This window comes from Zonotrichia albicollis, chromosome 2, assembly GCF_047830755.1.
Source record: "Zonotrichia albicollis isolate bZonAlb1 chromosome 2, bZonAlb1.hap1, whole genome shotgun sequence".
Lineage (NCBI taxonomy): Eukaryota > Metazoa > Chordata > Aves > Passeriformes > Passerellidae > Zonotrichia > Zonotrichia albicollis.
Window position 1 is genome coordinate 116288834 of NC_133820.1, and position 27072 is coordinate 116315905.

At 39.8% G+C, this 27072-nt stretch overlaps 1 protein-coding gene across 4 annotated transcripts in view; it reads left to right on the forward strand.

Moving 5' to 3' along the window:
• APP (amyloid beta precursor protein) overlaps positions 1 to 27072 on the forward strand; it is a 202068-nt gene that overhangs the window by 123037 nt on the left and 51959 nt on the right. For 2 of the 4 annotated variants that reach the window (XM_074536151.1, XM_074536150.1), the window contains exons 7-10: positions 7675 to 7842; positions 13333 to 13466; positions 23025 to 23099; positions 23278 to 23436. In XM_074536151.1, the coding sequence (XP_074392252.1) occupies positions 7675 to 7842; positions 13333 to 13466; positions 23025 to 23099; positions 23278 to 23436 (536 nt within the window). The remainder of the gene's footprint in view (positions 1 to 7674; positions 7843 to 13332; positions 13467 to 23024; positions 23100 to 23277; positions 23437 to 27072) is intronic. The other 2 variants (XM_074536153.1, XM_074536152.1) reach the window with 1 other exon arrangement.

The window sequence follows — 27072 nt, forward strand, 5'->3', positions numbered from 1 at the left end:
CAAAATGCAGGACTCGGCACTTGGGCTTATTAAACTTCATCTTATTGGATGGACTGTGCCCATCCATGCAGCCTGTCCAAGTCTCTGCAGAGCCCTCCTACCTTCCAACAGATCAACACACGCTCCTAGCTTGATGTTATCTGCAAATTTACTAATGAAAGACACAACGCCCTCATCCATGCCATAACTAAATATATTGAACAGGACAGGCCCCACACAGAGCCCTGAGGACACCCCTGGTGGCTGCCCCCAGCTGGATGCAGCACCCTCACCAGCACTCTCTGGGCCCGGCCATGCAGCCAGCTCCTAACCCAGCACAGAGTGCTCCTGTCCAAGCCCTGGGCTGCAGCTTTTCCAGGGGTGTGCTGTGGGACACAGTGGCAAAGGCCTGTCATAGTCAATCAGATCCCATTAGAGGAGAGCAGTGGGGTCAGCCCAGCAGCCTGGAACAAAACACGTGGCAGCTTCTCTGCACACCTGCCAACAGACATGGGGGAATCAGCAGCATAAGCCTCACCTGCCTCCTCCAGCAATGTAGTATTGCCCTTTATCAGTTGGGTTTGCTTTCTCTAATTCAGCTGGATTTCTTTAGGAAGTTAGGAAACAATCTGAGCAGTGCCTGCTTCATGTGACATTTTGACTGTATTTACTGTCTGGTGTTACATGTGAGTGACCATATGCTGGTTTCCTAGCAAGAGAAAAGTAGCCTGATGTTGGTATGGTAGGTCTTAGTGTCATTGATCCATCATGAGTGGTTTTTCTGCTGAAGATTTTTAACTGAAAGACTTAAAATCTGTTCAGTGACTCCTACTATATATTGTGAAGCAAGAGAGATTAACCCTGACTGTGAGACCTGTCAGCTGGGAATTTTGGGACAATATTAGTAGTGTATGCTACATTAATTGGGGTTTTTTTTGCACACTCCATAGCTTTGCCTCACTTCCATAGAATCATAGAATGGTCTGGTTTAGAAGAAACCTTAAATATTTGGAACCCAGTTCCAACTCCCTGCCATGGGCAGAGATGCCTCACTCTAGACCAGGTTTCCCCAAGTCTTTCCCATCCTGCCCTTGAACACTTAGAGGGATGGGGCATCCACAGCTTACCAGGGCAACTTTTCATCTTTGAAAAGTTACCATCTTTGTACTGCAGTAGTGGTTCCCTGCTCTTCTTCCTTGCCTTCAGGGCTATGCTTTAAGTGTGCTTTATTTGGAGAGGGACAATGTGTGATTGCATTTCATATCAAGAAAACATGATTGGTTGCTATATAAATAGTACACATTCATATAAATCCACTGGGGTTTTTTGCTATGAGATCTTCATTAAGAATGATCATCTACTGTAATTTATGAATGAAAGCTGATAAAATTAACCTAATGGATTTGCATTTATTGCTTTTAATTAGACATTTTAATTTAAAGCACAGCTATTCTCCCATAATATAATACTTTATTATATGTTGTAATTGGAGGAAATATTTTTTGTAATCTGGTGGTCTTGTTGATGGAGATGTAATACAGTACTACCTTTTTGGGTCGAGGGCAAAAGTACTGAAATACTAAACACACTAATAGTGTTATTTTATGTAAATTGGAAGGTGGAGTGTAGTTTCATTTGAAATACATCCTGCCAGAAAAAATTACCAAGAATCTGTTTCCCTAGAGAAGATGACATATTATTATACTGAAGCAGTAATTAATTGCAAATTTTTTGCTGAAGATTTTGCTGTGTAAAAAGACTGGAATGCACTTCCAGGCTAATCCTCATAGTCACTGTCATGCCAAGTTAGCAGAATTGTGATGTTATGTGGAAAGATTACCTTTTCTAAAACACATGAATTCATTAAACTATATTACCCTGGATTTAAAATCAAGCTGAGTTTTTTGTTTGCTTTCTGGCCATCAGTGGTAGCTTTATGGCACTTTAGTTCCAAATATAGTTCCGTTGTGCACAAGAAATAAAAAATATATTTTCACATATTTGTTCCGCTTCAGAACTATAAGGCTTTGTATTCTAGCCAAGTATACCATTAATTTTTTTTTTTACTATTCTAAATATGCCCTTGCAGTAGCTTAAGAATAAACATTATAGAGAGAATTTAATCTGATTACACAGGATGGAAATTACAATTAAGCGTATTTAACAGCTTTGGAGGAACTGTCCTCAGTATTCCATTGAGAAGTTATAATTTGGCTTTTTAAACTTCTCTCTGTAAAAAAGCATTTTAGCAATTGTGTAGCTTGTGCACCAACTTTAGTCCCAGTGCATGTGCCAGCTTCACAGCTGTCTTCTCCTAATTCCAAAAGCCTCTTCTGAAATTAGCTCTTGTCTTTGAATACTCAAATTAAAATTTGGTTGCCTCTTCCAACCATATATTCAGAATGAGGAAGTTTTGTTTCAGTGAAATTATCTTCAAATATTCCCTTTTGATTGATTCATTGAGTAAAAACAATTGTGCCTTTTTAGAACACAAAGAGTACAACTGAAAGAAAAAGTGCATGTGCTCTTGCCTAATATTTCTCAGCTAGTTTGAAAAACAAAGACTAATATAGGGGCATATATATTAATATCTTCAAACTATAGCTCAATTCCTGAAGATATGAAAGCCAAAATTACTCCAATTTGATGTTTTATATACTAATGCCTGAAGAAGGGGAGCATATACCTCATGATATACATTTCAGAGGTTCCTCCTTTGGCCTCTCTTGCATTTATTGGTTACTTACTCTGTTCTTTAGCGAGATATAAATGGTAAAATAAAAGATCTGATCCCATATACTTAAACAGCTGTTTGAGGTCCTCATTTAAGAGGTGTTCAGGACACAGTTTGAATGGACAGCAAACACACACCAGTGCTCATGAGCTTGTTCAGACCCTCAGTATGATTTTGTTCTGTGTACTTGTTTATATCAGCTTCAAACTTGCAGGGCTGTAGTACAGAAAGGCTCATCAATACAATATATTTTCCATTACCATGGCGATATTTATATTTATCAAGACTTCGCAGTATTTATAAGTCAGCATGATGGTCCCTTTCTTCTGTAGCATTGAGGTAAATAGGTTTCTCAGAGGTGTAAACTATACATGGGAAACCAATTTCCAAGACAGGTCAGAGTTAGTAATCTAACTCCTCCTGTTGGTCCCTTTTTTCTTCGATCTCTTCAAATTTAATTTCTGATTTAAGATTTGGGGCTGACTGCCAGTATTAAATGAACTTAGTTCTCATGATGATGAAAATAAATTCAAATCCTGAGAAAATATTGATAAGCTTGATATTTACAGTAATAGAAATATGTAAATGTAGCTTTAATTATTCTCCCTGTTAGAAGCCCATGTTTTATTTCCAGTTTCTTAGTTGAAAATGTTGTTAAGAATTCAAGTCCCATAAGGGAAAAAAAAGCATGGAGTTGAGATTTTGAAATACAGAAATTATAATTTCACTTTGATTTGAAATTGGTTTTCTTCAAGTAGCAGTAGAAATAAATGGTAATGAAAATTTTAAACTGACATTCAGAACCATATTTTATATTTCCCTCTGTAAAAAGTGGTCATCAAAAATATCTAAAATGTTTGCATATAAATTCTAATGAGCTCTACTTACAGCATTTTGGTAAACGAGTGCTTATGGAAGTACATTGTACAGTCAGTATAAATCAATGTCCACATACTTAAAGACTGTATTTCCTAGGGTGCTGAAGTCTATGCTTTTCAAATTAAAAATAAGACAGTCTGTGCCAATGTTTAATGTAACTGGTTCGTTTTCAGTATTCAACTACTTAATTTAAAAGCAAATCAACAAGCTTTGCCATAGCCCTGTCCTTCAGGGAGTGGTGCTTGCATGGTTAGAAACAACTGGGTTTGCCCTGACACGCTGGAGTAAGTACAAGAAGTTTGGAATGGGGAAAGTTGCCTTCCATTTTCCTGATTATCTCAAAAGTAATTTGTCATGTCTAAGGCTTTGGAGAATGGAGATATTAACATCTATGGTTTAGCGCACAGGATAACAGAAATTTAACTGCTGGAGTAGAATGGTTTGAAAACTCTAAAAGAACCTATTCATGAACCTGAGTTGTTGCAAAGGTTTGTCCTCTTGAATTGTATCCAATTTCTTGAAGCTAAAGGCAAAAGTTTGTCTTTGAAGGGGAAAGCATTGCATTAGTAAGCAGATGGGACTCAGTTTCTTTATGCAGAAAAGCCTATTCTTTATTCACATAACTCATTTTTATACTCATGTTTTACTCCAATTGGCTAGTAGTTTTCTTGCTACTCAATTCATTGGTTAGTAACTGGCATTCTGCCGGTCAAATCTCCCTAATTTTGTATTGTTTACATATCTTCTTATCTGATTCTCAGGGAACAGATTTCTTGTTTATTGCAGGTGCAATTTTTTTTTTTCTATAAGTATAGGTTTTTATGTGAATGCATTCTTAAGATTTCTTCACATGGGAACTTAGCTAGCTGCAGTTAAAAGAAGTAACAGGCCAGCTGCTAATTCAGCAGACCAAAGCCTGATTTCATAAGGGCTTTCTTTTATAATACCTCTACCTGTATGTAACAGGAAGAGTGAGTAAGTTCCTTGAAAAAAGCAAAGCTCATTATTGATGCTGTACTGCATGCAAATTATTTGTGGTATCAGCTAAAACTGAATTGCATGTTTGCGAAAAGTAATTCATCTTGGCCTCAGTTTTCAGCAACAGAATTAAAATATGAAGCAAAGACAGCTTTTAATTTTTTGATGAATCATTTTGCTTAACCCACCCACTACAGCAGTGCATGCTGCCTACTTGCTCCTAATATCTGCTAAAATAGTGTAGTTCACCCCCTGTAGACATTAATTGCTATACTTGGCAGTCGCAGAAGGAAGGGGAAGTGGTGTTTGAATTAATAGCCCAAGAAAAGCTGTTAAATTTCTCATCTCAGCATTTCATTTCCCTATCTTCTCAGCTGAGCTGTTGCAGCTGAGAACCAAATGCAGTGGCTTTTTCTTGTAGGGAAAGTGCTGGATATAGAGGGATACAGAGAGGCACAGGAGAGGAGTATCTGGCACACAAACAGGAGTGATGAGACCATTGCCCAGTAATAGAAGCTGCTTTAAAAATGTACCTTTGCCCCAAAGCAGAGGTGAAGGAATGCTGCTTTGAGCTCTGTACAGAAAATGGCAAACAGGCATGGTAACATCGGGAAAGGGATGAATGACAGCAGTGACACGTTTCCTAGACTGAACTGGCACCACACTTACCTCAAAAAGAGCAGTCATGAAACACTAAACCAGAGCACTTCCCCCTCTCTTGTTTATTCCCCATTTAGGTCATAAACATTAGAAGACAATAGAACATTTCTGTCTGTGGTGACCTCAGTACCATGCAGGTCTCACCAAGGGCAGTAGGGTTGGTAGTGCAGGCTGGAGGGAAGGATGTCCCTCCCCTGATGGAAGGTGACAGGTCAGGCAGGGGGCCTGTCAACAGCCACAACAGTGGGCTTTAAAGCTTCTGGCTTGCTCTTTTTAATATGTTACTCAGTATTTATAAATAATATGTAACTCAGTATTTATTTAGACTCAGTATTTATATTGTATAAACAAGTGATTACTGAACACTTGTTCAAGTGCATCTTTGTGTATATAAGTGACTTAGTTCACCAATGAGACAATTCCAGTGTCCGATCTGATGGGCACCTTTGCTTTTGCACATTCAAGTCTCTGTTGCTGTTTCTGTGGGAGAGGTACCTGTAGGAAGTTTCAGATTAAACCTGTAAACAGTTTCCAACCTGAAAACAGCACAAAATAAATCAGTCTGTATAGCAAAACAAATATTTTGAGGGAAACGTAGAAGGGGCTTACTGTGTGGCTACATGCTAGCCCACAGTCAGCATTAAATAAGAAAGGCTAAATTTCTGAGCCCTTTGTATCTTCAGAAATTACATTTCCGGTCAGTAAAAATTCTTTTGATTATACATGTATGTTTTATATCAGGAGTCGCTATTAATTTGTAGTTTACATGTGACAGTTTTTCCAAGACTGTGCAAAGCTAGCTTTTTGTCAAGATTTGACTGTATAATTAGGTGGTGTGGCTGGATTTGGTTTTAAAATAAGTCAGGAGAACTACTTGTATACTAAAAATTATCTATAATTAGTCATATGGTAATATACAATTAATTGTAGTTAATGTGCTGTGCAATTAATGATACTTATTTTGTATTTTCTTCAAGCAAAAAACTCAGTATTCTTTTCCTCCTAATTTCTTCATACAGAAGAAGTGCAGCATTTTTAGCACATCCTTGATGGTTGCACACTCTTGGATCTGTTTCTCTCACACTAAATGTGTGCTTCCTGAAATTGATTCTTGACATAATTTATAGTTAGAATACGTGAATAAGTTAAATGCATGTAAAATTGTACCTGTATTGTATATTTAAGAAAATGTAGGTTATATTGCCAGTGACAATTGGACAGTAAAAACCTGTTTGTAAGCAGTGGTGCTTCTGAGGATAGTGAAGTGATGGATCAGGACAGACACTGAAAAGCAGGATTCTTTGCAGCCAACATTTTGGGAGGTGATGAACATGCAGGGGATTTTCAGTGCTAGTGCAGTGATATTTTTTTCTTACCTTAGGAATGTGATTTCCACAAAATTCAAATTTTTGCAGAGAATTTAAAAGGCTCTAGTTTAATGTAGCAATTTGTTTGCCAGGTAGTGTGTGAGATGAAAGTAAATGAGGGGTTTATTGGTTTAATATAATGTGTATTTGAAATTACTTGTGCAGCACATTGAAAGGTAAAACTGTTTTTGTCTGTTTGGAACATTATTGCTAAAAGGCTATATGTTTACATGTGTAATTGGCTGAACTCCAAATTGCAGGCAGAATTTGCTTTGTCTTCCTTTAATTTGTGTGGTTTGGTTCTTCCCTCAGATTTCTCTGTGTTGCAGAATGTAGGCAGAGACTATAGCATCTCACAGTGAACACAAGCACAAATTATTTTAATTTTTTTCCTGTAGGTATATTCACTGGGGGTGAGATTTCCTCCCATGGATGGTTCAAGCTACAGCAATAATTTTATATATCTGAGCCCTTGAACTGTGAATTAAAAACCCTGTGCTGGTTGGCTTGCAAAAGGGATTTTCTTCATCACTGGCTACATTTAAATAGGTGGCTGAAGTGAATTTGTTTTCCATTGTAATGTGTTAACAATTGTTTGTTTGTTGATTGGTTTGTTTTGTATAATCTGGTCAGGGAGGGTATATAGAGCTAAAAAAGAACAAGATGAACAACAAGAACAGCAATACTTTCAGATGTTTCCTTTCAGGTACCAAGTAAGCTGCTTGGGCAGAAATCTGCCCTGGACTATTGGCAAAACCCCCAGTCAGCTGGTGGTTGTACCCCTCTGGCCTGGAAGCAGATGAACTTCCACATTTCTTTCAGGGCAGCATCTCTTAATATGCAGATAAACTTGCTAGAAACATAAGATATGGGCAGGATAAGGAGACTTTGTGGCAGGAATCCATGTCATTTCAAAATTTACCTTCATTATCTCTGGGGAAAGGTTTCCTATCCCTCACAACACCACCTTGGTGCATGTGTCCTTGAGTGCATGGACACAGAGAGACACCTAATGAAGAAGCCAAGACAATACCATTTCCATGCTAAACTTGGTTCCTCCGGGTCTCCTGTGAATAGAGGTGTGCTCTGAGCAAGCGGAGACCGGGCCGTGCCGCGCGATGATCTCCCGCTGGTACTTTGACCTGGCCGAAGGAAAGTGCGCACCCTTCTTTTACGGCGGCTGCGGCGGGAACCGGAACAACTTTGACTCGGAGGAATACTGCATGGCGGTCTGTGGCAGCATCAGTAAGTGCCCTCCGTGGCGCTGGGCTCGCACTAACCAACCCCGGCCGCGCTCTGTCCACACCTCTGCTCACCACTCGCTCCTCCTCGGCCTCTCGCTAACCTGGCGTGGTAGTGGGTGACTTCTTGGCACTGTAGGTGCCCCCTGAGTTGGGGGCTGAGAGCTTTAACACCTCCAGGGGTGAGGTCTTTGCACCCATCTTCTCTCTGTTCTCTGTCAGAATGTACTGATGTTTCATGTGTCTGTCTGCACTTACAATGCATGTGCAGGGAAAAATACTAACTTTAGGGTAGCATCAGGTAAGTCTAAAAGTAGCTCCTGTTTTTAACAGTGTGTTCTCAAGTATTTCTGACCTTTGTTTTTTTCCAAATGTGTATGTCCATATTTGTTTGGTTGAATTCTTTGTGGGTGTTTGCAATGAAAAGGGGAGAAATGGTATTTGATTTTTTTTATGTTTCCCTAAGGGTTGTGGTGCACATGGATGTGAGTCACCTCCCACTTAAAACTTTAAGTCAACCATATGTTGTAATGGCTGTTTTTGCTGAAAAAATGGTGTTTGCACTGTTTGAGAGTGGTGGCATTCTCCACCATACACCATTGAAGCCGATCAATTAAGTGTAGTTTTATCAGATGGGTTCTGTTTTGAGAGCCTCTTGTACACTCTCCTCCCAATCTGCCTTGCAAGCACGTACTCCTGGGAGAGCATCACCTGACATTTACACTGAGACATTAAAGAGTGAGTACATCTCACTGCCCTGTCTGCTTGCAGGACATGGAGGAGCTGAACACAGACAGCATCTCAGGGCTCATTTTAGCAAAAGATTTTCTAAATCTGGCCTTTTCAGGAGCATTTCCAGTAAGTAGAAGGGTTAAAAATGCACACAAACAAATGAAGGGGTACTATGTGTGTCATGGAGCCGAAGAACTGACCTCTATTTTATTGGAGCAGAAGCAAGAGCAGTACTGGAGCCAGGATTGCTGAACTGGTGCTCCAGCAGCATTTTATCTTAGGCTCTTCTAGAGCTGTGCATGGCAAAGCTCCAGGGAAGGGACGTGGAGGAATCTGCCATGATGGGAGTGAGGAGGAGGCTTCCTGAACTGTGATCAGTTCCTGCAACCAGACAGAAGATGTAGTGAAGGGAGAGATCTGTGCAGGAGGTTGGAGTGAGGTCTAATGTATTTACTGACAGAGGAACATTTTGAACCATGAAGTTCCTGTGTTAGGTGAGGTGTTTCCAGAGATGCAAAACATGATTTGTCTCTGATTGCAGCCTCTCTTTGGGAAGGTAAATTATCTTGTCTTCTTCTCAGGAGATTCTGCTTTGTGTCATGGAAGTTGTTGTCTGGCTGGGTGTTTTTTTTCCTCAGATTCATTTCAATAAAACAATGACAAGACTATTATAATTTCCATTATTCTCTTGGTTTATTTTGGAAGTCAAAATTTTTTGTCTAAGTCATTTTCTCTTGAAGGACAGCAGAGTTTGATTGAGTGCTTGAGCTTCTTTGACTTTATTTGCACAACTCAAACTGATTTTTTTTTCTCCCATAGGGGTTTTATTCTGCCTTTTTTTTCCTTCACTAGTTTCTCAAACAACAGTTGAGTCTATGAGGATACACTTTCTAAGCTATTTCAGTTATATTTTTATTCATGTTTTTTGATGTTACATCAGTGTGTTCTATACCTCATCTATACACCTGTATTTTCTGTTCCTGAAGTAACTTTTTCTTTTAGTTTCGTGTACTGTTCCAGTCTCACCATGCTGTTTCTCCTTATTCATATTTTTGCTGAATAGAAATTGTAATGAAAATAATTGAAAGTGCTGAATATAGTAAGTTCCATCACTGAAATGATGCCTTGTGTTTAGTACTAATCTAATGTTGCTGAAGGAGGTAGAACAGACACCATTTTTCAACCGAATCTCAAAGAAGAAAAGAAAAACAGTGGAGAATAGTTTCCATCAAGGCCACTCCTGTTCTCTCCTGTCGTTTTTTTCCTCCCACCATCACCCTTAATTTAGTCTTTGTATTTGATTTTTATGCCACTTCATTATTATTAATTATTTATTCCATTATTTCCTTTCTCTCCGAAGTTCAGATTGTTCTTGCTCCTTTGTGTTCTATTGAAACAAAACGAAAATGAAGCCTCTCTTAGGCAGGAGGAAAGGTGGATGCTAAAGCACATCTTTCCTTTGTCTAGCTATAGTTTGCTTTTCAGGATAAACTAGTTAGATTTTACAGAGTAATATGAAATAGTAAATAGCATTAGGATTCTCCTGTATAGTGGGCAAAGGGTGGAAGTGTGGGATGTGAGTCAGGTTTTCTGGTAATGAATTGGAATTGGACTGAACCAAAATGTGAGGATGTTCTGTTGTCACAAATACCCATACACTGTGAAATCTCAATACTAATATCCTGAACACTTTCTCTTTTAAAAAAGAGTTTAAAAGAGCATGTTTTATTGCCTTCTTGCTAAGTCTCTTTGCCTTGATCTGGAAAGGTGGGTCTGTCCTGTCATGCAAAGCCCTAAACTCCCTCCATGTTGAGTGAATTTGACTGGTGCTCTAAGGTCTGATGGAAATGATTTATCTGTAGGGTAGGAGCTACAGGTGTCATTTTTTTTTTCATTTATCATTCAACTCCATGGAAATTAATACATAATTGCCTCAGAAATAGAAGGCTTTGAGGCTGATGTTACCTATTCCTAAAGCCTGTCAGATTACCTGCTCAGTCTCTGCTGATTCTTAATAAGAATGTTCAGTACTGTCTGTGACTTCCATTCGATATAATGATTCAAACTTCTCCTGTGTGGCTGTCCACAGTGGCTTCTTTGAAGTCATAGAATCTGTCAGGTGTTTAATTTGGATTTAATAGCCTTAGAATGAGTATATATTGACAAGAATAAGTGAACATATTGCTGTTTCCAAAGGAAAGATTTCTGTCTTCTACTAAAAAGTTATCTATTGTACAGATTTTTTTACTTGTCTGTTAATTGTTGCATTTTAAAAATTATTAAAGTTACAGGAAGTCTTATTTTTTTAAATGAGTGCTATCTTGATATTATGTTAATGTTTAATTCTTAACTTAGGAACTTAATAGCTGGGAAAATACATTTTCTTAAATGTACTTCCTTTCTCAGACAGCTCTCCCAGCAGCTCCAGCAGCCGTCAGAGACTGATGTCAGTGAATTCTCTGTTTTTTCATTTCTTCCTCATTCAGAGTGGGAGTCAGTTGAACTCTGGTGGCACAGTCAGTTTTTGAAAATTTTTATCATTAAAATGATTTTTTATTAATGATTTTTTAAAATTTATGACAATACTGGATTTCTGTGGCTCACAGCAGAGGGAGCCAACAGGGTTCAGTGTTGTCAGTTCCCTCCTTCCTTACATAAACCCTGAAACTTAGTAGGAAGTTTAAATTATGACACATGTGGTTTTGTTTTTGATTATTTTAGAGCAGTTTTTTGGGTGAATTTAGATAAAAATAGTATTTATTCTCTAGAGTAAATATTGTGAACTTCCAAACTTGCTAAATCTCTCAGTGATTTTTAAGGGGCAGATGCTGTCCACTTTAATTTTTCTTCAGAGGTGTATTGCAAATAAAGATCTGTACCTTTTACAGCAGCAGCTTACAAGAAGATGCTCCTGCTGTCGGTCATTTCCTTTATCCATTGTTTGTTTGTTTGGGATGCTGACATCTCCCTAGTTAGCAAGAAGTGAAATGTTTTGGCAGCTAAAGTTGCATGCCAACTTCTAGTGTCTAAGGCATTAACAAACTGTGGCTTGTAATATTGTAAATTGTTAATTTTGACTACAACCTTTAGTAGATGCAAGTGATTCATTTCTGTTTCCACAGTGTCTTCTATATAAATTTTCACTTTTATTTCACCTTTGAACCACGCATTTTGTACTAGACCTTTTAATAAGTAAGTGAGTGAAGTTTAGGATTCAAAAAAGAAATAATGCAAATTTTTTCATATCCAAAAGTTAGACTACTACTAATTTCAAACACAAATAATTTAATTAGTATAAGGTATTGCTGTGGACAATATTTACTGTAACTTATTTTGCTGGGTCTAGTCAAAGCATTTTTTGTTTTGATTCTTTTTACTCTGTGGAACTTGATGACTCTTGTTTATAACCTTGGCAGAAGTCATGTTCAAGAAAATACTTTTGTCTTGTATTTGTCCTCATTTGAACCACATGTGAAGAATTTAATTTTTTTTTTCCTCTCATAAATATTTAAACTCATGATAAGTTGAAAGAGAATGACCTTGCAGTAGGAGTATCACAAAGATGCTTAAGGAAGTTTTGCTTTGGGGACCTCCTCCCAGTCAAGAAGAGCATCAAAGAACTTGGAGAGGTGTGATCTGAGCCATTAATGGATGAATGTTGAATGGATATCAGCAAGACAAAATTGTATTTGTCAGGGTTGGTGAAAAGGAGGTTATTCATGGAAGGTTTGATTGCCAAGTTCTAGCTGGGCATGGGTAGGAAATGTATCTTGAAGTTCTTACCCAGGAGGCTTTTTATATGAGAAAATTCAAATTAAACATAGTTTAGATGGCAAGTAGAACCTCTAATTAAAATAATGGATCAGGAATAATAAGAGTATGATATGTTTTATTGGGTGGGTTTTTTTCCTCTCCAAGGAGTCTCTGAGGAATTTCACTAAACTCTTTCAAGCTGCCTGTTGTTTGATGCCATACCAACTACTTAAATTCTAACATATTAAAGGAAAACAGAATCAGTCTTTGCAAAGTAGGGGTTGGATATACTGCTTAGTGAGGGGACTATTGCTCACTTTGCTTGAATTACTACCCTAAATGCAAACCTTTCCACTACCAGTGTCACAGCTGCCTCCTAGTTACCCAACAGGAAGGCTGGCTGTTAGTGCAAGCTCTCTGATTATTTCCAGCCTTTGTTTTTTTTTAAATCAAAGTTATTACAAATGAAGTAACTATCTGTGCAGCCACACTGTTGCTAAGGGAAGGATTTGAGGTATTTCATTAGGTACTGTGAGGTCCATAAGTGTTTTAAAAGGGATTTGCATTCACATTTATATGTTACAATTTATCTTTTAAAAATAAACTTGTGTACAAAGCATGTAACTTTGCAAAGGGCATTTTGGTGGCTAACACACTTTATTCATTGCCGGGCTTTTTTTCATACTTGGAATTTTTCTTTTGCCAGCAGTTTCTAACCTGTTTCAAGAACATTGTTTTGTTCACTCTGCAGAGCTTCTCCTGGTTTATAAAATGGGGTAAGAAAGGGAGAAGAAATCCTGATGTATTTTTATGTACTTGCTCTGTGTAACATGTTCATCTAAACTTTGTTTCTGTGTCTTCCTCTGAGCCTAAATAGATGGCTGTATTCCAGTGGAAATTAGAACAGATGGTTCTTTATTAATCCATCTAAAATTTTCCTGTACTAAAGTAGAAATTCTTCTTTTCTTCTCCCTCCCCTCCCTCTCTCCACCTTCAAATTTTACATCAGTCCCTACCACAGCCGCTAGCACTCCTGATGCTGTTGACAAATACTTGGAGACACCTGGAGATGAGAATGAACATGCCCATTTCCAGAAGGCCAAGGAGAGGCTTGAAGCTAAGCATCGCGAAAGAATGTCTCAGGTAAGGGGGAGATTTTATTCCTGAGTGTGTGAGTTTGTCTGTCAAGTAATTAGTGATCCTTCATCTTCCTATTTCCCAAGGCTTAATCCAGGTGCCCTGACAGTTTGCAATGCTGTAAAAACATCATTTACTGCCTTTCTGACTCTTGTCTAAGAATTCAGCTGTTTGACACATTTATGGTTCTGTCACCATAAGTTGCTACAGTTACTAGAAGAGTTAAAAGAAAAAAAAAAACCTGTATAAATGTCTCTCCTCTTTGTGGGAGAATGTTTGTCTTGTGAGATTATTCATATTTCAAAGTAAAGAACTTGGCCTCTGTATTAATTGTCCTTCCCTTGGAGCAGCTGAGGGAAGTGGTGTTGGGCATTTTCTGTGTGTGCCCTGGGGGTAGTGTAAGATCACATTTGTTCATCTAGTGGTTTTGAGCCTCAAGGTAACATGATATGCATCTAAAGTAAAAAACCAAAGAGGAAAAACTGGTGCTTTTGAACTAAAAATCCAAACTGAGTCAACCCTTTTCTTTCCCTTCAACCAGAGAGATTTCTGTAGCTGTGAAACTGTACCCACGTTCTAATCCAGTGAGTGATGAGCTACCCACTCTCTCAGAAACAGGGCTTATAATAGCAATGCCAATAAAAATGGTCACAGCTCTTTTTTAATAGCAGAAAAGAAAAATATTAGACGTTTAAAGGAAAGCATATAAAGCATATATTTTGAGAATGAAAAAAGCACAACAAATGAATGTAGTATAATTCAGATGCACTTCATATACCCGTGCAGCTAATTTACTCTATTTTTTCATTATAACTTGTTCCCTTGATGGGATTTCAGTGTGTCTATCTGTTACTAATACATTAGTAGTCTTTAATTCTGTGCTAAAATATTATTCCAAAAATGAAAATAAAGTGTTTTGAATGAAAATAAAATTAAGCTCTTATTGTACATCCATGCCTATTGGTACTGTAGCTGTGCCTGGCACTTCTCTAATAAATTGGGTAGCTCATCTTACCTGAAGCACTCATGCAATTGGTGCAAGCCACATACTGAGAATGTGGAATATGACATGTCATAGATAGGAAGATAGGTGCTCTTCATCTGCTTGGGAAGTGTTGAAGCACAAACAATCTGTCTCCTCTTTAAAAAGAGAAAATAGAGACAATTTAATGGACAGGGAATCCGGAGAATAAAAAAAGGTTACATAGCCTGCCTAGCAGAAGAGAGACCCTGCCTTGGCTAGGCATGCAGAGGGTTGGTGAATAATACAGTCACCACCCCATCATTCCTTCCCCTTGAGACAACTTTTTTGTAAAACATGCTGTTGAGGTGGGTTTCTTGAAAGCAAAGGATAGTCAGTGCAGATTTCCTTGGTCTTCAGATTCTCACTGTGGTTCCACGTTTTTCTCCAAAATCCCGGTATGTAAAGGTTAAGCTGCATAATTTGGGGCAGTATTTGTGTGAACTGTGTATTTTCTGTGTTAACATGAGCATCTGGAGGACCCTGTCAACTGCAGGGTGTGATTCAGAGGTTGGACTGAAACTGGAGCTGGTGCCCTCATGAGCACATTTCCAGCCATTCTTCCTGTCAGCACTGGGCACACCAGGGGTGAGGCCGTTCAGCTGCCCCTCCTGCAATGTCAGTCCTCCAAAAACAAGTCAAATAACAGCTCTGGCCAGTTCAGCAACCTAAGTCAGCCCTGGTTAAAAGAAGCATTATAGATACATTTAAAAAATGTAATCATTAACTTGCCTAAGCTGCTTATGAAATCACATCTCTTAAAGGACATGTGTTTTGAAGTACACAGATCCCCTGCAGAGCTTTAAAGATCAGAAAGATCTTCAGGGAAGATATAGAAGGGAAAGAGAATTTTTAGAAACTTCAGTTCAATACTGTACAAATAATAACTTGCCTCTCCATGTTAACCTGTCAAATGTTTTAAAGATAGTAGATGCTAGTAGAAAAGCCAGCTAGTTCACCATTCTGTGTTTCCTGACATAAACATATGTGTCCAATAGCACTGGTTTCCTCTTCTGGCAATTTATTTTAAAATGGCTTTTACATTTTATATAAAATCAGGTATGTTCTTAATATAAAATTCATATATATATGTAGCTGAAAATTATTGGGGAACTCTTACTTATTATGTTAAAAATAGTGCTGAATAAGTTAACTTTGTCACATCTTTGCTGTCAATTATTTTCTCAATAAAAACAAAAGGTAACAAATGAGAGTCACTGGCCAAGTCCTCCAGCTGTACCAAACTTTTTTTTAATTCAAATTTAAATTTTTCATTCCAGTTCTTTCAAAGCTGAAAATTGGAGGCTTAGAAAGCAGCAGAAATGCCCATTTTTCTTCTAATAAAAAAAGAAAAAATGATCAAGTGATTCTTTAATCCTGATAAGTGTCATAATCTGAAATAGATTGGTTTGTTCACAAAACACAGATAATTTATTTCATTTAATAAGAAGTCTAGTGTTAAAATAGTAATGGGTTTGGTGCACACCTTATTTTGCAACAGTCAGTTAACTAAGAAAAAAATCAGATGCATTCTAGTTGACATGAAAAATGTAATTATCTAAGGAGTAGGTAAGTTTATCACTAAACTTGAAGTGAAATATTTTAAAACATGTCATCAGAGAAAATGAAAACATTCTGCATATCCTTTTTCTGAGATTTCCCTTAATTTACCATGAAATTATGACAACTTGTGTTTCTTTTTCTTTTGTATAAAGATGTTCACACAAACAGAGACCAAGATTCTGTCAGTGGTTATGTCACATCATAGTTCACACCTCATGAATGACTTTTAGTAGGGAAGTTTGACTCTGTGATATCCTGATGCACCTGGTTCAGACTCTTTCAATCTCTTGTGCTCTAAAGTGTCCATCTCTTTAGACTACAGATCCTGAAGGTTTCTGCACCAGACCTGAAGCAACAAGGCTTATAAACTTTCCTATTTTACAGGAAGTACTGTAAGGAGAATTACATTAATACAAATTTTAAGCTTTTCCCAAGAATTAATAATGCAGCCTCAATAGCAGGAAAACTGTATTCCCATGCAAACAGGGGTAGCCAATCACTGATGCATGTGTAACCTTTAAATGTTTGCTGTTCTCCAAAAGAAAACAGGGAGGGGTTATGTTAACTGATTGCAAGGTGTCATGGTTCTTGTTTCTTGTTTTGGAACAATTCCTCTTTTTCTCTTTCTCTTTTCATTTCGTTAATGGCTGTACAGCTCCCTTACTTAATTAGTTGCTGCTAAATAGCCTGATGAACCAGATACCCAACTTTACTCAGGGGAGCAGTATATTTATACATTTCTCTCCTAAGACATCCTGTGACGTCCTCATGTCTTAAATTTGCTCTTCCTTTGGCTGTCTACGATATTTTTGGAATTGTAGCATGTAGAATACTTATGATAGGAACTTAATGACACCTTGTGTCCTAGAATAGTTTTGCTTCTTGGAAGTTTATTTCCAAAGCAAACATCTGAAAATACTGCAGTTCTCAACCAGCCTGAACAGGTCTGGTGTTCGTTTTTGGGGTTTTTTTTTGATCATTGAATGCTAGTTGCCCTAACATCCTGAATACATCGTCAGCTGATTTTTAGTCTCAGTGACACTGTAGAATCACAGAATTGTTTGAGTTGGGGGGACCTTAAAGATCATTTAGTTCAATCCCCCTCCCATGGGCAGGGGCACCTTCCAATACATCAGGCTGCTTAAAATCCCATCTAGCCTGGCCTTGAACATTCCCAGGGATGGGGCATCCACAGCTTCTGGGCAACCTGTGCCAGGGCCTCACCACCCTCAGAGTAAAGAATTTCTTTCTAATATTGAATTGAAACCTACTTTCTTTCAGATTAAAACCATTCCTCCTTATCACTACATGATTTGAGAAGTCCCCTCTCCTGCCTTCATGAAGGCCCCCTTTAAACAACGGCAGGCTGCTATAAGCTCTCCCTGAAGGTCTCGAGACTCAAAAACCCCAAATCTCTCACCCTGGCCTCACAGAGGAAGTGCTCCCATCCTTATCATCTTTATGGTCTTCTTCTAGACCCACTCAAGCAGATTGATGTGCATCTTGTGTTGGGTGCCAGAGCTGGATGCAGCACTGCAGGTTGGGTCTCACCCCCCAGAGCAGGGGGACAGAATGCCTTCCTCAACCTGCTGTCCATGGTGTTTTGGATACAGGATACACTGGGCTTCCTGGGCTCTGAGCACACATGGCTAGCTCATATTTGGTTTGTCATCCACCAGGACACTCAAGTTCATTTCCCAGGGCTTCTCTCAGTTGATTCATTGCCCAGCCTGTACTGATTTTGGGATTGCCTCAGCCCTGGTACAGGAGCCCACACATGGCCCTATTGAACTCGAGCCTGTGGTTTTCCCAGGCCTGCCTCTGAAGCCTGTGCAGGTCTCTCTGGATGACATCCCTGCCCTGTAGAGTATCAATCACACCACTGACCTTGGTGTCACCTGACTGAGATTGCTCTCATTCTTGCTCTCCATGTCCTCAACAAAGATGTTAAATAATACCAGTTCATGTATTGCTTAGATTCCACCATCTCTACTGCAGTGTATGGGAAGCCTGTTTCCTTCCTTAAAACTGTCCAGTTAATAGGATTACCCCCCTCAGCTGTAATCAGGACTCTTTGGAGAAGTTTAATGATATTACCAGAAAAAAGGTCAAGACTTAAGTGTGGGAAAAAAAGCCCTTGACAGAGACAGACACCCTTTTGGCACGGCTGTGACCATTCTTACTAAGCCAACCTTCAGGCAAGTACCTCTGCTGGCCTGATTGTGCTAACCCAAATGCCTGCCGTAAATTCTTCTCTTGCAGATATGCTTTTGTGCCCTAGTGTAAAAAATGGGAGTGAATGAATTCTGCTGCTTCAATACATAATGAAATTTTTGTACTTAGCATCTCTTAATAATGAATGACATTTTCCATACTGCCTCTTTCCCTCCTACTGTCCTTTAGAGCCCAATTTCAAAAAGCATCTGCCAGGATCTAAGGCCTGAGTTTTGAAGAAGTTTGACTTTGAAATGGCTTGCTGCCCATATCTCAAACACAAGCTGTTGTTTTCCCTGTACAAAGCCTCCAACCCTTGAAGAGCCCTAAATCTGTATGTTTTTCATAGGTCTGTGCTGTCAACAGAGCAGAATAAGTTTGTACGTGCAGAGGCCAAGTTTAGCCTTCTTTTGCACCTATGTAACTGGGGAATTTTTTCTCCTTCTTGCTCTTGGGGGCTCTGTGTAGCACTGTGGCTTATTTCTCACTCACAAATCACTCACTCACAAATGAAGTTATAACCTTTGGTGGGAGCAGGAGTTCCCTGTGGGTGGTAGCATGGCCCATGGATAGCTGTACCTTCAGTTGGTTAGCACACACACACAGATGCTCTCAAGCATTGAAGTTCTTCTCAGTTACAAAAATCACTCAAATCACAACAGTAGTTACAGGAATATTCTTTCTGCAAACAGCTGTGTAGTTCTGGTTTTTTTCCCAAAATCTTTCAGTTTTGTGGCACCAGAGCTGAACTCTGAGGCACTAATTTACTTTCCTCCCAACTAGCTCTATAGGCTGTCAGTTTATCACTCTGCCTTCCATGCCTTAAAAGATTTAATGAAATAAAATGGACAGACACAGACCTGGTGTAGCCAAAGGTCCTCTTAATCACCTTACCCACAGTGCTTATTTTTGTCATGTGGTTTAGCAAAAGGTTAGTTTGGGGGATAAAGATGGCAAGGCAACTGTTGTTCTGAAAATCCATTACTGCTCTTTCAGAGTGAAAAAGTTAGGCAGATGTCAAAGATGTGATTTTAAGACAGAAAGGAAGAAGATGAAGAAGAAAATCATTAAGTTGCTAATCTAGGCCAATGTTCAAGCTTGAGCACAACATTCTAGTTCATAATTTGGCTTAATGCCATAATTTCTGGGCCTCCTGTAAGTTCACATCCTGCTGCTATCCTCTCTAATCACAGAGGAGCAAAGAGAATTAACTCTTTGAGTAAAACAGAAAGAACCGTGAATATTCATTTTCAAATATTGGTTCAAATATTCCACAGAATGCAATAAAACCCAGAAGTGGTTAGATGTTGATACCAAAAATTGGATGTATTTTATTTGAAAGAGGTGAAAAGAAAAGGAAAAGAAAAGAAAGGGACAGGGAGAGTGACAGAAATGAAGTAGAAGCATATCACCCTCCATGGGTCCCAATGATATCATTGGTCCCCTCTATCTGATCTTCTTGGACGTGATGGTCCCCTGCTGAAAAGCATAGAATCCCATGGATTAATACACATTTGGGCAGGTGGGAACACACAGGTACCTCCCTGAGGGGAGCCAGTTATACACTGTCCCTTGCAAGACTATGGATCTGTTGCATCATGTAGGATCACGTGCAGTGCTCTGGTGCAGAGTCTTGGGACTCCTTTGGGGGTTGTCATGATCTGGCATAACACAGAAAACCAAAGCAAACTAAGCTTCTGTGAATAAAATGGATCAGACCCAAGACAGTTTTAAATATACCCAAAAAATGTGATTAAAACCAAACAAGGTTAGATGTTGTTGCCAAAAAAAACTTGATATATTTTATTTAATAGTAAAAGAGGCAAAGAGAAAGAAAGATGAAAGAAAGAAAGAAATAGAAAAAGAGTTGTGCATAGGGAGTGAGGGACTGGGAGAGAGTGACAGGGGTTAGGTAGACACATATCACCCTTCTGAAGGTCCCAATGACATTTCATTCTTCTCCTCCATCACATCTTTTTGGTGGTGAGGATCCCCTACCCTGGTGGTGACAAAAAGTACAGAATCCCATGGATTAATATACGTTTGGGCCAGGTAGGAATGTCCAGGTGCCTGCCCTGAGGGTGCTAGCTTTGACATGTCCCTTGCAACACTGTGGGCCTCTTTCATCATGTTGCAGTGCTCTGGTGCAGGGTCTGGGGACTCCTTTGGGGTGCCATTGATGGGCCATGACACCCCCTCAGCTGTCCTTCACATGGATGTGGCTTTTCCTGGAGTGAAGGGACCCCAGGCTCTTCTGCCCAGTGGAGGATGGGCATTCACTGCCTCTCACCAGAGACTTTTTCTACATACACCCAAACCCCTCCTCGTCCCCCCTTTGGTGGGTGTCTGTGCAAGCCTGGCAGCAGATAAGCCTGGGGCTGTGGCCTCCACCCCTGAAGGTGCTGGGCTGGGCCCTCCCTGGTTGCTTTTCCTGATGCTTTGAACAATAGTGTCACTTTTCTTATCTCTGTTCCTTAGGGAGTTTAACTCACAGTTCAGGGTTTCAGTCAGGAGTCCCATTCAGGGTGGGCTTGGATGGTCTTCTGTGCAGCTTTTGTTATGTACTTTTGCTGTAATAGACAAAAGCATAAAATTTCAGTCTCTGACACATCCTGCCATCAGTGGCATCTCAGGTCTCTGGAAAGATGCTGCTTATGTGCATGAATTATTTTCTCAGCCCCCACAGTCATATGACCTAAGCACAATTAAGACCTGAGTGCTTAATGCACACAATACACAGCAGCACTCTGGGAATTAACATGTTTTTTTCCAGAACACATCACTGTGCTCTAAATTGTGGTGTCAGTTATTGTCATCTAGTTCTGTTTTGTCAGAGAATCAGTGAAATCTCCTGTGCCAAAATATTGCAATAGCAGCAGGTGGGGGGTGACCTCTAACCTCAGTGCTCTGCCCATCGTGTTCTCTGTCATTAGTTCCATGCTACAACTCCTTGTAAATTTTGTTTTCCTGCTGCCTTAGAGCTTGGCTTCAATTTAAACATCAATGGGTATTGTCTGATGAGAAGATAATGTAAACTGAAGAGGCAGTTTTAGGCTGACAGTTACATTGGTTGGAGTACAGTTCTTGGGACTTAAATTTCAGTTTAGTTTTCAGTAAAAGAATGGGGTGAGATAAAGACTGTGATTCTAAGTATTTAGTTTCTGGTTTCTGCTTTTAACTGCTGCCTAACCATGCCCCTGGTGAAGCCAAAAAGCAGGCAAAACAATTTCTCAAATTTCACCAAAAAAATTTAAAGTTTACAGCACCCCATTAGCTTCCCAAAAGATCAGTCTCCATTCTTTTGGGCTGTTATTGAGGCCTGAATCTCTTACAGATAAATCATTTTGCTGACCATGAGGTGATCTGTTTTTACCATAACTGATATATTGCTGTCTTGAGATACACTCTAGGGTTTGGGGTTAAAAGGAAGATTAGAACTTGGCAACAAAATCCCATACAGTGAGTTGTTTTGTAGTGTAGGTTTCAGCCTGCTGGGTAATCCTACAACCCTGTATAGAGCTGAGAGGTATTACATTTTAAGGCCTGGGACTTGCAGAAGTCTCCTTTGAGCTCAGGTCTCTGTGGGTTGTTTTTTTTAAAGGCACAGGTTCAGCCAGGTACCCTTAGGCACCACCAGCACTTTCCAGTCTGCCCATCAAAGAGCCTGATTAGCAATGTCTGGTGTGTGTGGAAAAAATGGGAAGCCTGAGATAGGAGGTGAGTGCTGGAGGCTCAACCTGCAAATATGAGACACAGCAAGTGTTACTTCTTATGCCTTTGGTATTGGTCTTGGTAAAATTTCAGTTGTCCATGTGGACTCTGATAATTTAAAAAAATATTTTGACAATTTTTATTAAATTATGTGAAAGTGTGTGTTTTATTGAGAAGGGAAGGGAAGGAAATGCACATTGTGAGTAATTGCTTATAGGTTTCTTATCATGCTGATCCTGCACATAAATAGTCACCTATTTGTGTGCACTTCATTCAGTGGGAACAGTTGTTCCTATAGAAAATGTATTATCTGAAGAGATTGCTGTCTAGGTGTGAAATGAGTGATGCCTACAGAGGACAGAAAGGTTTCAGATCTCACGGACAACAAGTTAACCCTCTCCCTGACTACTGAAATACTACTGCTCTGTGTTACCGGAAGAGGAGGCTTCTCAGTTTGCTGAAAGAAATGACATTGAAAGATGTCCTATGTTATTTTTCTGACAGTGTTGTAGTGGAGATATATATTCAGTTCTTGGAAGTGTTTCTACAGCCCCTGTTTCTGGACAAATAGCTGGACTAGCACAAATTATGCGTAATTTTTGATCTGCCCTACTCAGGCCAGTGATGCAGTCTGAATAAATAAAAGCTTTCATGGTGCCAAAAAAGGTGGCATGATTCAATTGGAACGAGTTCAAGGTATGAAATTTACACCCTTGGACAAAAAGAGTGGAATCAGTTTTCTTTCTGGCTGAGAGGAAAAAGGTTGGTGTGTTTACCATGGAGATCTCCACTTCCCTTCCTTGAGGGCTGATTGTGTTCCTTCACAGGGAGTTGTGAGAGCTTGACACAGTGTTCAGACACACAAGTACTGTCTTTTTTTAATTTAATAACAGGATCCTACCTTCATAAAATGTTGGAACTGCCTTTTAATTTAGAGATTAAAGGAGGAGAGGAATGTAAAAATATGCCTCTTAGAGCTGCAGTGCTTGGCTGCTGCTAAGCTGTGGGACAAGGGAGGAAAATAGCAAAGTCACACTTTTTATTTTCTTCATTAGGTCATGAGGGAGTGGGAAGAGGCAGAACGCCAAGCAAAGAGTTTGCCAAAGGCCGACAAGAAAGCTGTCATCCAGGTAAGGAAAAGTGCAACCACAACCTTACCATCTGGAGCCCCAGTTAAGATTCAAAGGGTGCTGGGTGTGATGAAGTTTAATAATCTACTTTACGGAGATTTCATGTTATTCTCTGCTCTCTTTTTCCCATCTATGCTGATGTCTTCTCTGTTTCTGTTGTGATTGATGTTTTTTTCAGCATTTCCAGGAGAAAGTGGAATCACTGGAGCAGGAAGCAGCAAATGAAAGACAGCAGCTTGTGGAGACTCACATGGCACGGGTGGAAGCCATGCTGAACGACCGCCGGCGCATTGCTCTGGAGAACTACATCACAGCCCTGCAGACTGTCCCGCCCAGGGTGAGTGGGACACCACAGGCTCTGCCAGCTGTGTCTAAACCATTGCAGTTGTCCTGGGGGGAATGTAGATGTGCCCAGGAGCAGTCCAGCTCTGGAGCCAGGAGCTCGCTGTGACAGCAGTCAGACAGTTTGCCTAAGTGCCTACACAAGCTCCCCATGTGAATACCTGTTGGTGGATAGATGCATAGTAAAGATACTTCAGCAAATAACCTGGAAGTGATTTGCTTGTCAGAAATTGTAGCAGTTCACAGATCCTGCAGTAGGATGGTGTCCCTCCAAGTAATGCACATTATGATACTTCATCATGACAACATGGAGCATAAAGATAGGATGGTTGTGATTTTTTGTTTTGTTTGTTGAACTGTTGAAGTGTTTGGTGAAGGATCTTGTGAGGGTTATTGGATGGCATGAAGTTAGCACACTAGCAATTCCAAGTTGCCTGCTTTTGATGGGTGTAAACATGTACATTCAGAATGCAGATTGAGTGGTATTTAATGACTTTATACCTCTGATACCTGTTTCAATACCACAATAGCTGGTCACCTCCAGAGGAAGAGAATTTGCAAAAAGACCATGAGAAAGCAGTTTTATGTATCTCTGGCCTGTTGAACACTTCCTAGATGGAAAAAACATTGTTACACTGTGAATCTTTTAGTGAATTTGACCTTAAAGGGAGTTATACCAATATGGCTAACACGATTATGTTACATATTTTCAGTAAATTTCATTCTGAGGAGAAATCTACGTACTTGATGACCATGGAAAAGTGATCATTCTCTTAGTTCTTTATCACTGTTATCATAATTGAACTTTATTTCTCCATCCTGTGGTACAAAACTCTCTTGCTTTTACTGTGTCCACCAAGTAAATATTAAAATCTTTCACTGAGGTAAAACTGTTGAGGGGTGACTTCAGGATAGTTGTGTGTAGAGTTTGCATGTATTTTGCAGTAGTAATTTGTGGAAAATGAAGCTATTTGATGTTAAATTGGTAGAGGATGTTACTTGGTCTGAATGTGAGTAGCATGTTATAACCTTTTACCGCAGTGAGGGTAGTGAAAGGCTTGAACTCATTAGGAGATGGATTAATGAGTTATAAGCTGGGATGTGGCTTCTTTTAAGTAGCTGGAGTCTGTGGCTCAGAGCTGAGGTAAGTGTATGGACTGGCTGCAGGTCGTGTTTGCCTTCTTGCACCGTGGATTTGGGTAGTTCACCAAAGGTAGGGTTCCACATTTGGCTTTGGAGCCAAGCTTTCCTGCTCTGAAGTTCAGCCTTGTACCAATGTAATCCTGTCTGAAAAGTACCCCAGTAAAATTATTTGATTTCAAGCTCTGTATGTGTCAGGCTGGAAGCTTGGTTCTTCAGGTATCTGTGGTTGTTGAAGAGTATGATGGGGACCACACATAACAGCAGAAAGGTCTCTACAGCTGACAAAATGTGGAATGCAGAGGACACAAAGTGAACTTCAGCTGCAAGGGAAAAAATGTTAAGTGACTCTGGGACCAGAAAAACTTGCATTTTGTGCTTATGTAGCTTGTCGTCAGCTCCCAGGACATTTAAATTACTGATACATTTCCTGTGTCGGGGGAGAGCACCAGGCCTGAAAGGTGACATTAGTCCAGTAAAAATAAGTTTGGTACTGTTTGAAAGACAGAAGTGCATCCTCTATTGAGTATATGTCCTATATTGAGTATATGTCCTGTAGATGTCCTACAAAACCTAATAATTCTGAAAGGAGCAGGCAGCAAGCATGGTGGTAACATTAGCTGAAAGTGCTACCAGACAGGGACTTATCTCAAAATAACAGGGGTGAACAGTTTAAATTATAATGTCCTTAAAGAAGTCCTTGTTCAGTCTTGTGGATGGTCTTGTCCTTGCCTCAGCAATTTTTGGTTTTGTGCTCTGTAGCTGATGACAGCTGAGGTGTTGAACTGCTGATCAGGTGCGTGCCAAAGCACTTGAAAACACTGACCTTGAATTCAGCAGGGTGATTGGTCTAGTTGTATTGAAAGAGAGGAGGAGGTTTTGAAGGAACTTAGGAATAAAAAGAGGATATATCATCTTTGGAAGGAGGGTCAGATATCCCAGGAAATATTTAAGGGGGTTCCTGTGGTGGTGTTTGCAGGGGTGCCAGGATGAGGGAAGAGATGAGAATCTTGACTCCATGTTTCTGAAGGCTGATTTATTATTTTATGGTATATATTATATTAAAGGGAAATTATATATTAAAACTATACAAAACGAATAGAAGAAAGGATTTCATCAGAAGGCTTGTAAGGATTAGAAAGGAATGGAAAAGAATGATAATAAAATCTTGTGGCTGACCAGAGAGTCTGAGACAGCTGGACTGTGATTGGCCATTAATTAGAAACAACCACATGAGACCAATCAAAGATGCACCTGTTGCACTCCACAGCAGCAGGTAATTATTGTTTACATTTCATTTCTGAGACCTCTCGGCTTCTCAGGAGAAAAGATCCTAATGAAAGGATTTTTCATAAAATATGTCTGCGGCAGGTTCCTAGGGCATTTTCTCAGGCCACTAAGGGCCTTCAGGGAAGAGGACACAATAGTGGCTTTTGACTTTGTGTCAGTAATTGGTGTTGAGAGTCCTTCCCTTGGATCATCATCATCCACTGGCCGATTGACTTTGGTTTTGTGTTCCTTGCTTCTTGTGGTAGCAGCAACAGCCATTGGTTGAGGTTCACTGTCTGGTTCAGCTACAGGCTTAGGTTTACCATCTGGTTTAGCTACAGCCTGAGTAGCTGGGATGTTAGGTGCAGTCCGAGTGACTGGGGTAGCTGCTGATACATCTTCCTGCTCCCCCTGCCTCTGTCTGCTGCCCGACAGTATCTAGCAGTGTGTGATAAGCACAAGCCAGGGCCCAGCTCACTGCAATGATCCTTTTCTCCTTGTAGTCATCATGGCACTTCTCTTCTGGGTATTTCCTCGCCTCAGCTGGGTTTGGTATTTGTTCACATGGCAAGTGCCAGAAAATTCCTTCAGGATTTGGCCTATGTCCTCCCATCTCCCACACCACTCAGGATTTTCCACACCTTGGTCTATTTCTGGGTTGTCTCATCAGCTCTTTTGGATATCTCAGCCTTCATTCTAGACAAACTGCAGACCAAGAAAGCTTACCAGATTAAATACCAGGACAGTGGTATCTTTAACATTCAGGTGAAACTGAACATTCTCAAAAAGTGATTTAACAGATTTAAAGGAGAAGAAGGAAATGAAAGGCTAAAAGCCTTATTCCCTGCTCCTCCTCTAACAAGCTGGGTACTATTAAATCCCCAAAACTACTAGGAACTGGAAGTAGGACGCAGGGTAGGATGAAGAAACCATAAACCATATATATCTAGAACAGAGTCCAGTACCTCTGTAAACTCCCTATAAATCATTATCACCAAGCCCAGCACAATAGCTATTGTAATCCATGCCCCTCTACTGTAAAAGCTACATGTTAGGGACAATACCGGAGCTATCTCTGGATAAGAAAATAAGCCTAGGGACCAGAAAGGTACAAAAACTTCAGAAATGCCTAGAGACCAGAAATACATGGAGGCCTCCACCCAGAGAGACATGGTGAATTCAAGCAACATGGCTACTGACTGCTTTATCCCAATTCAGAGTA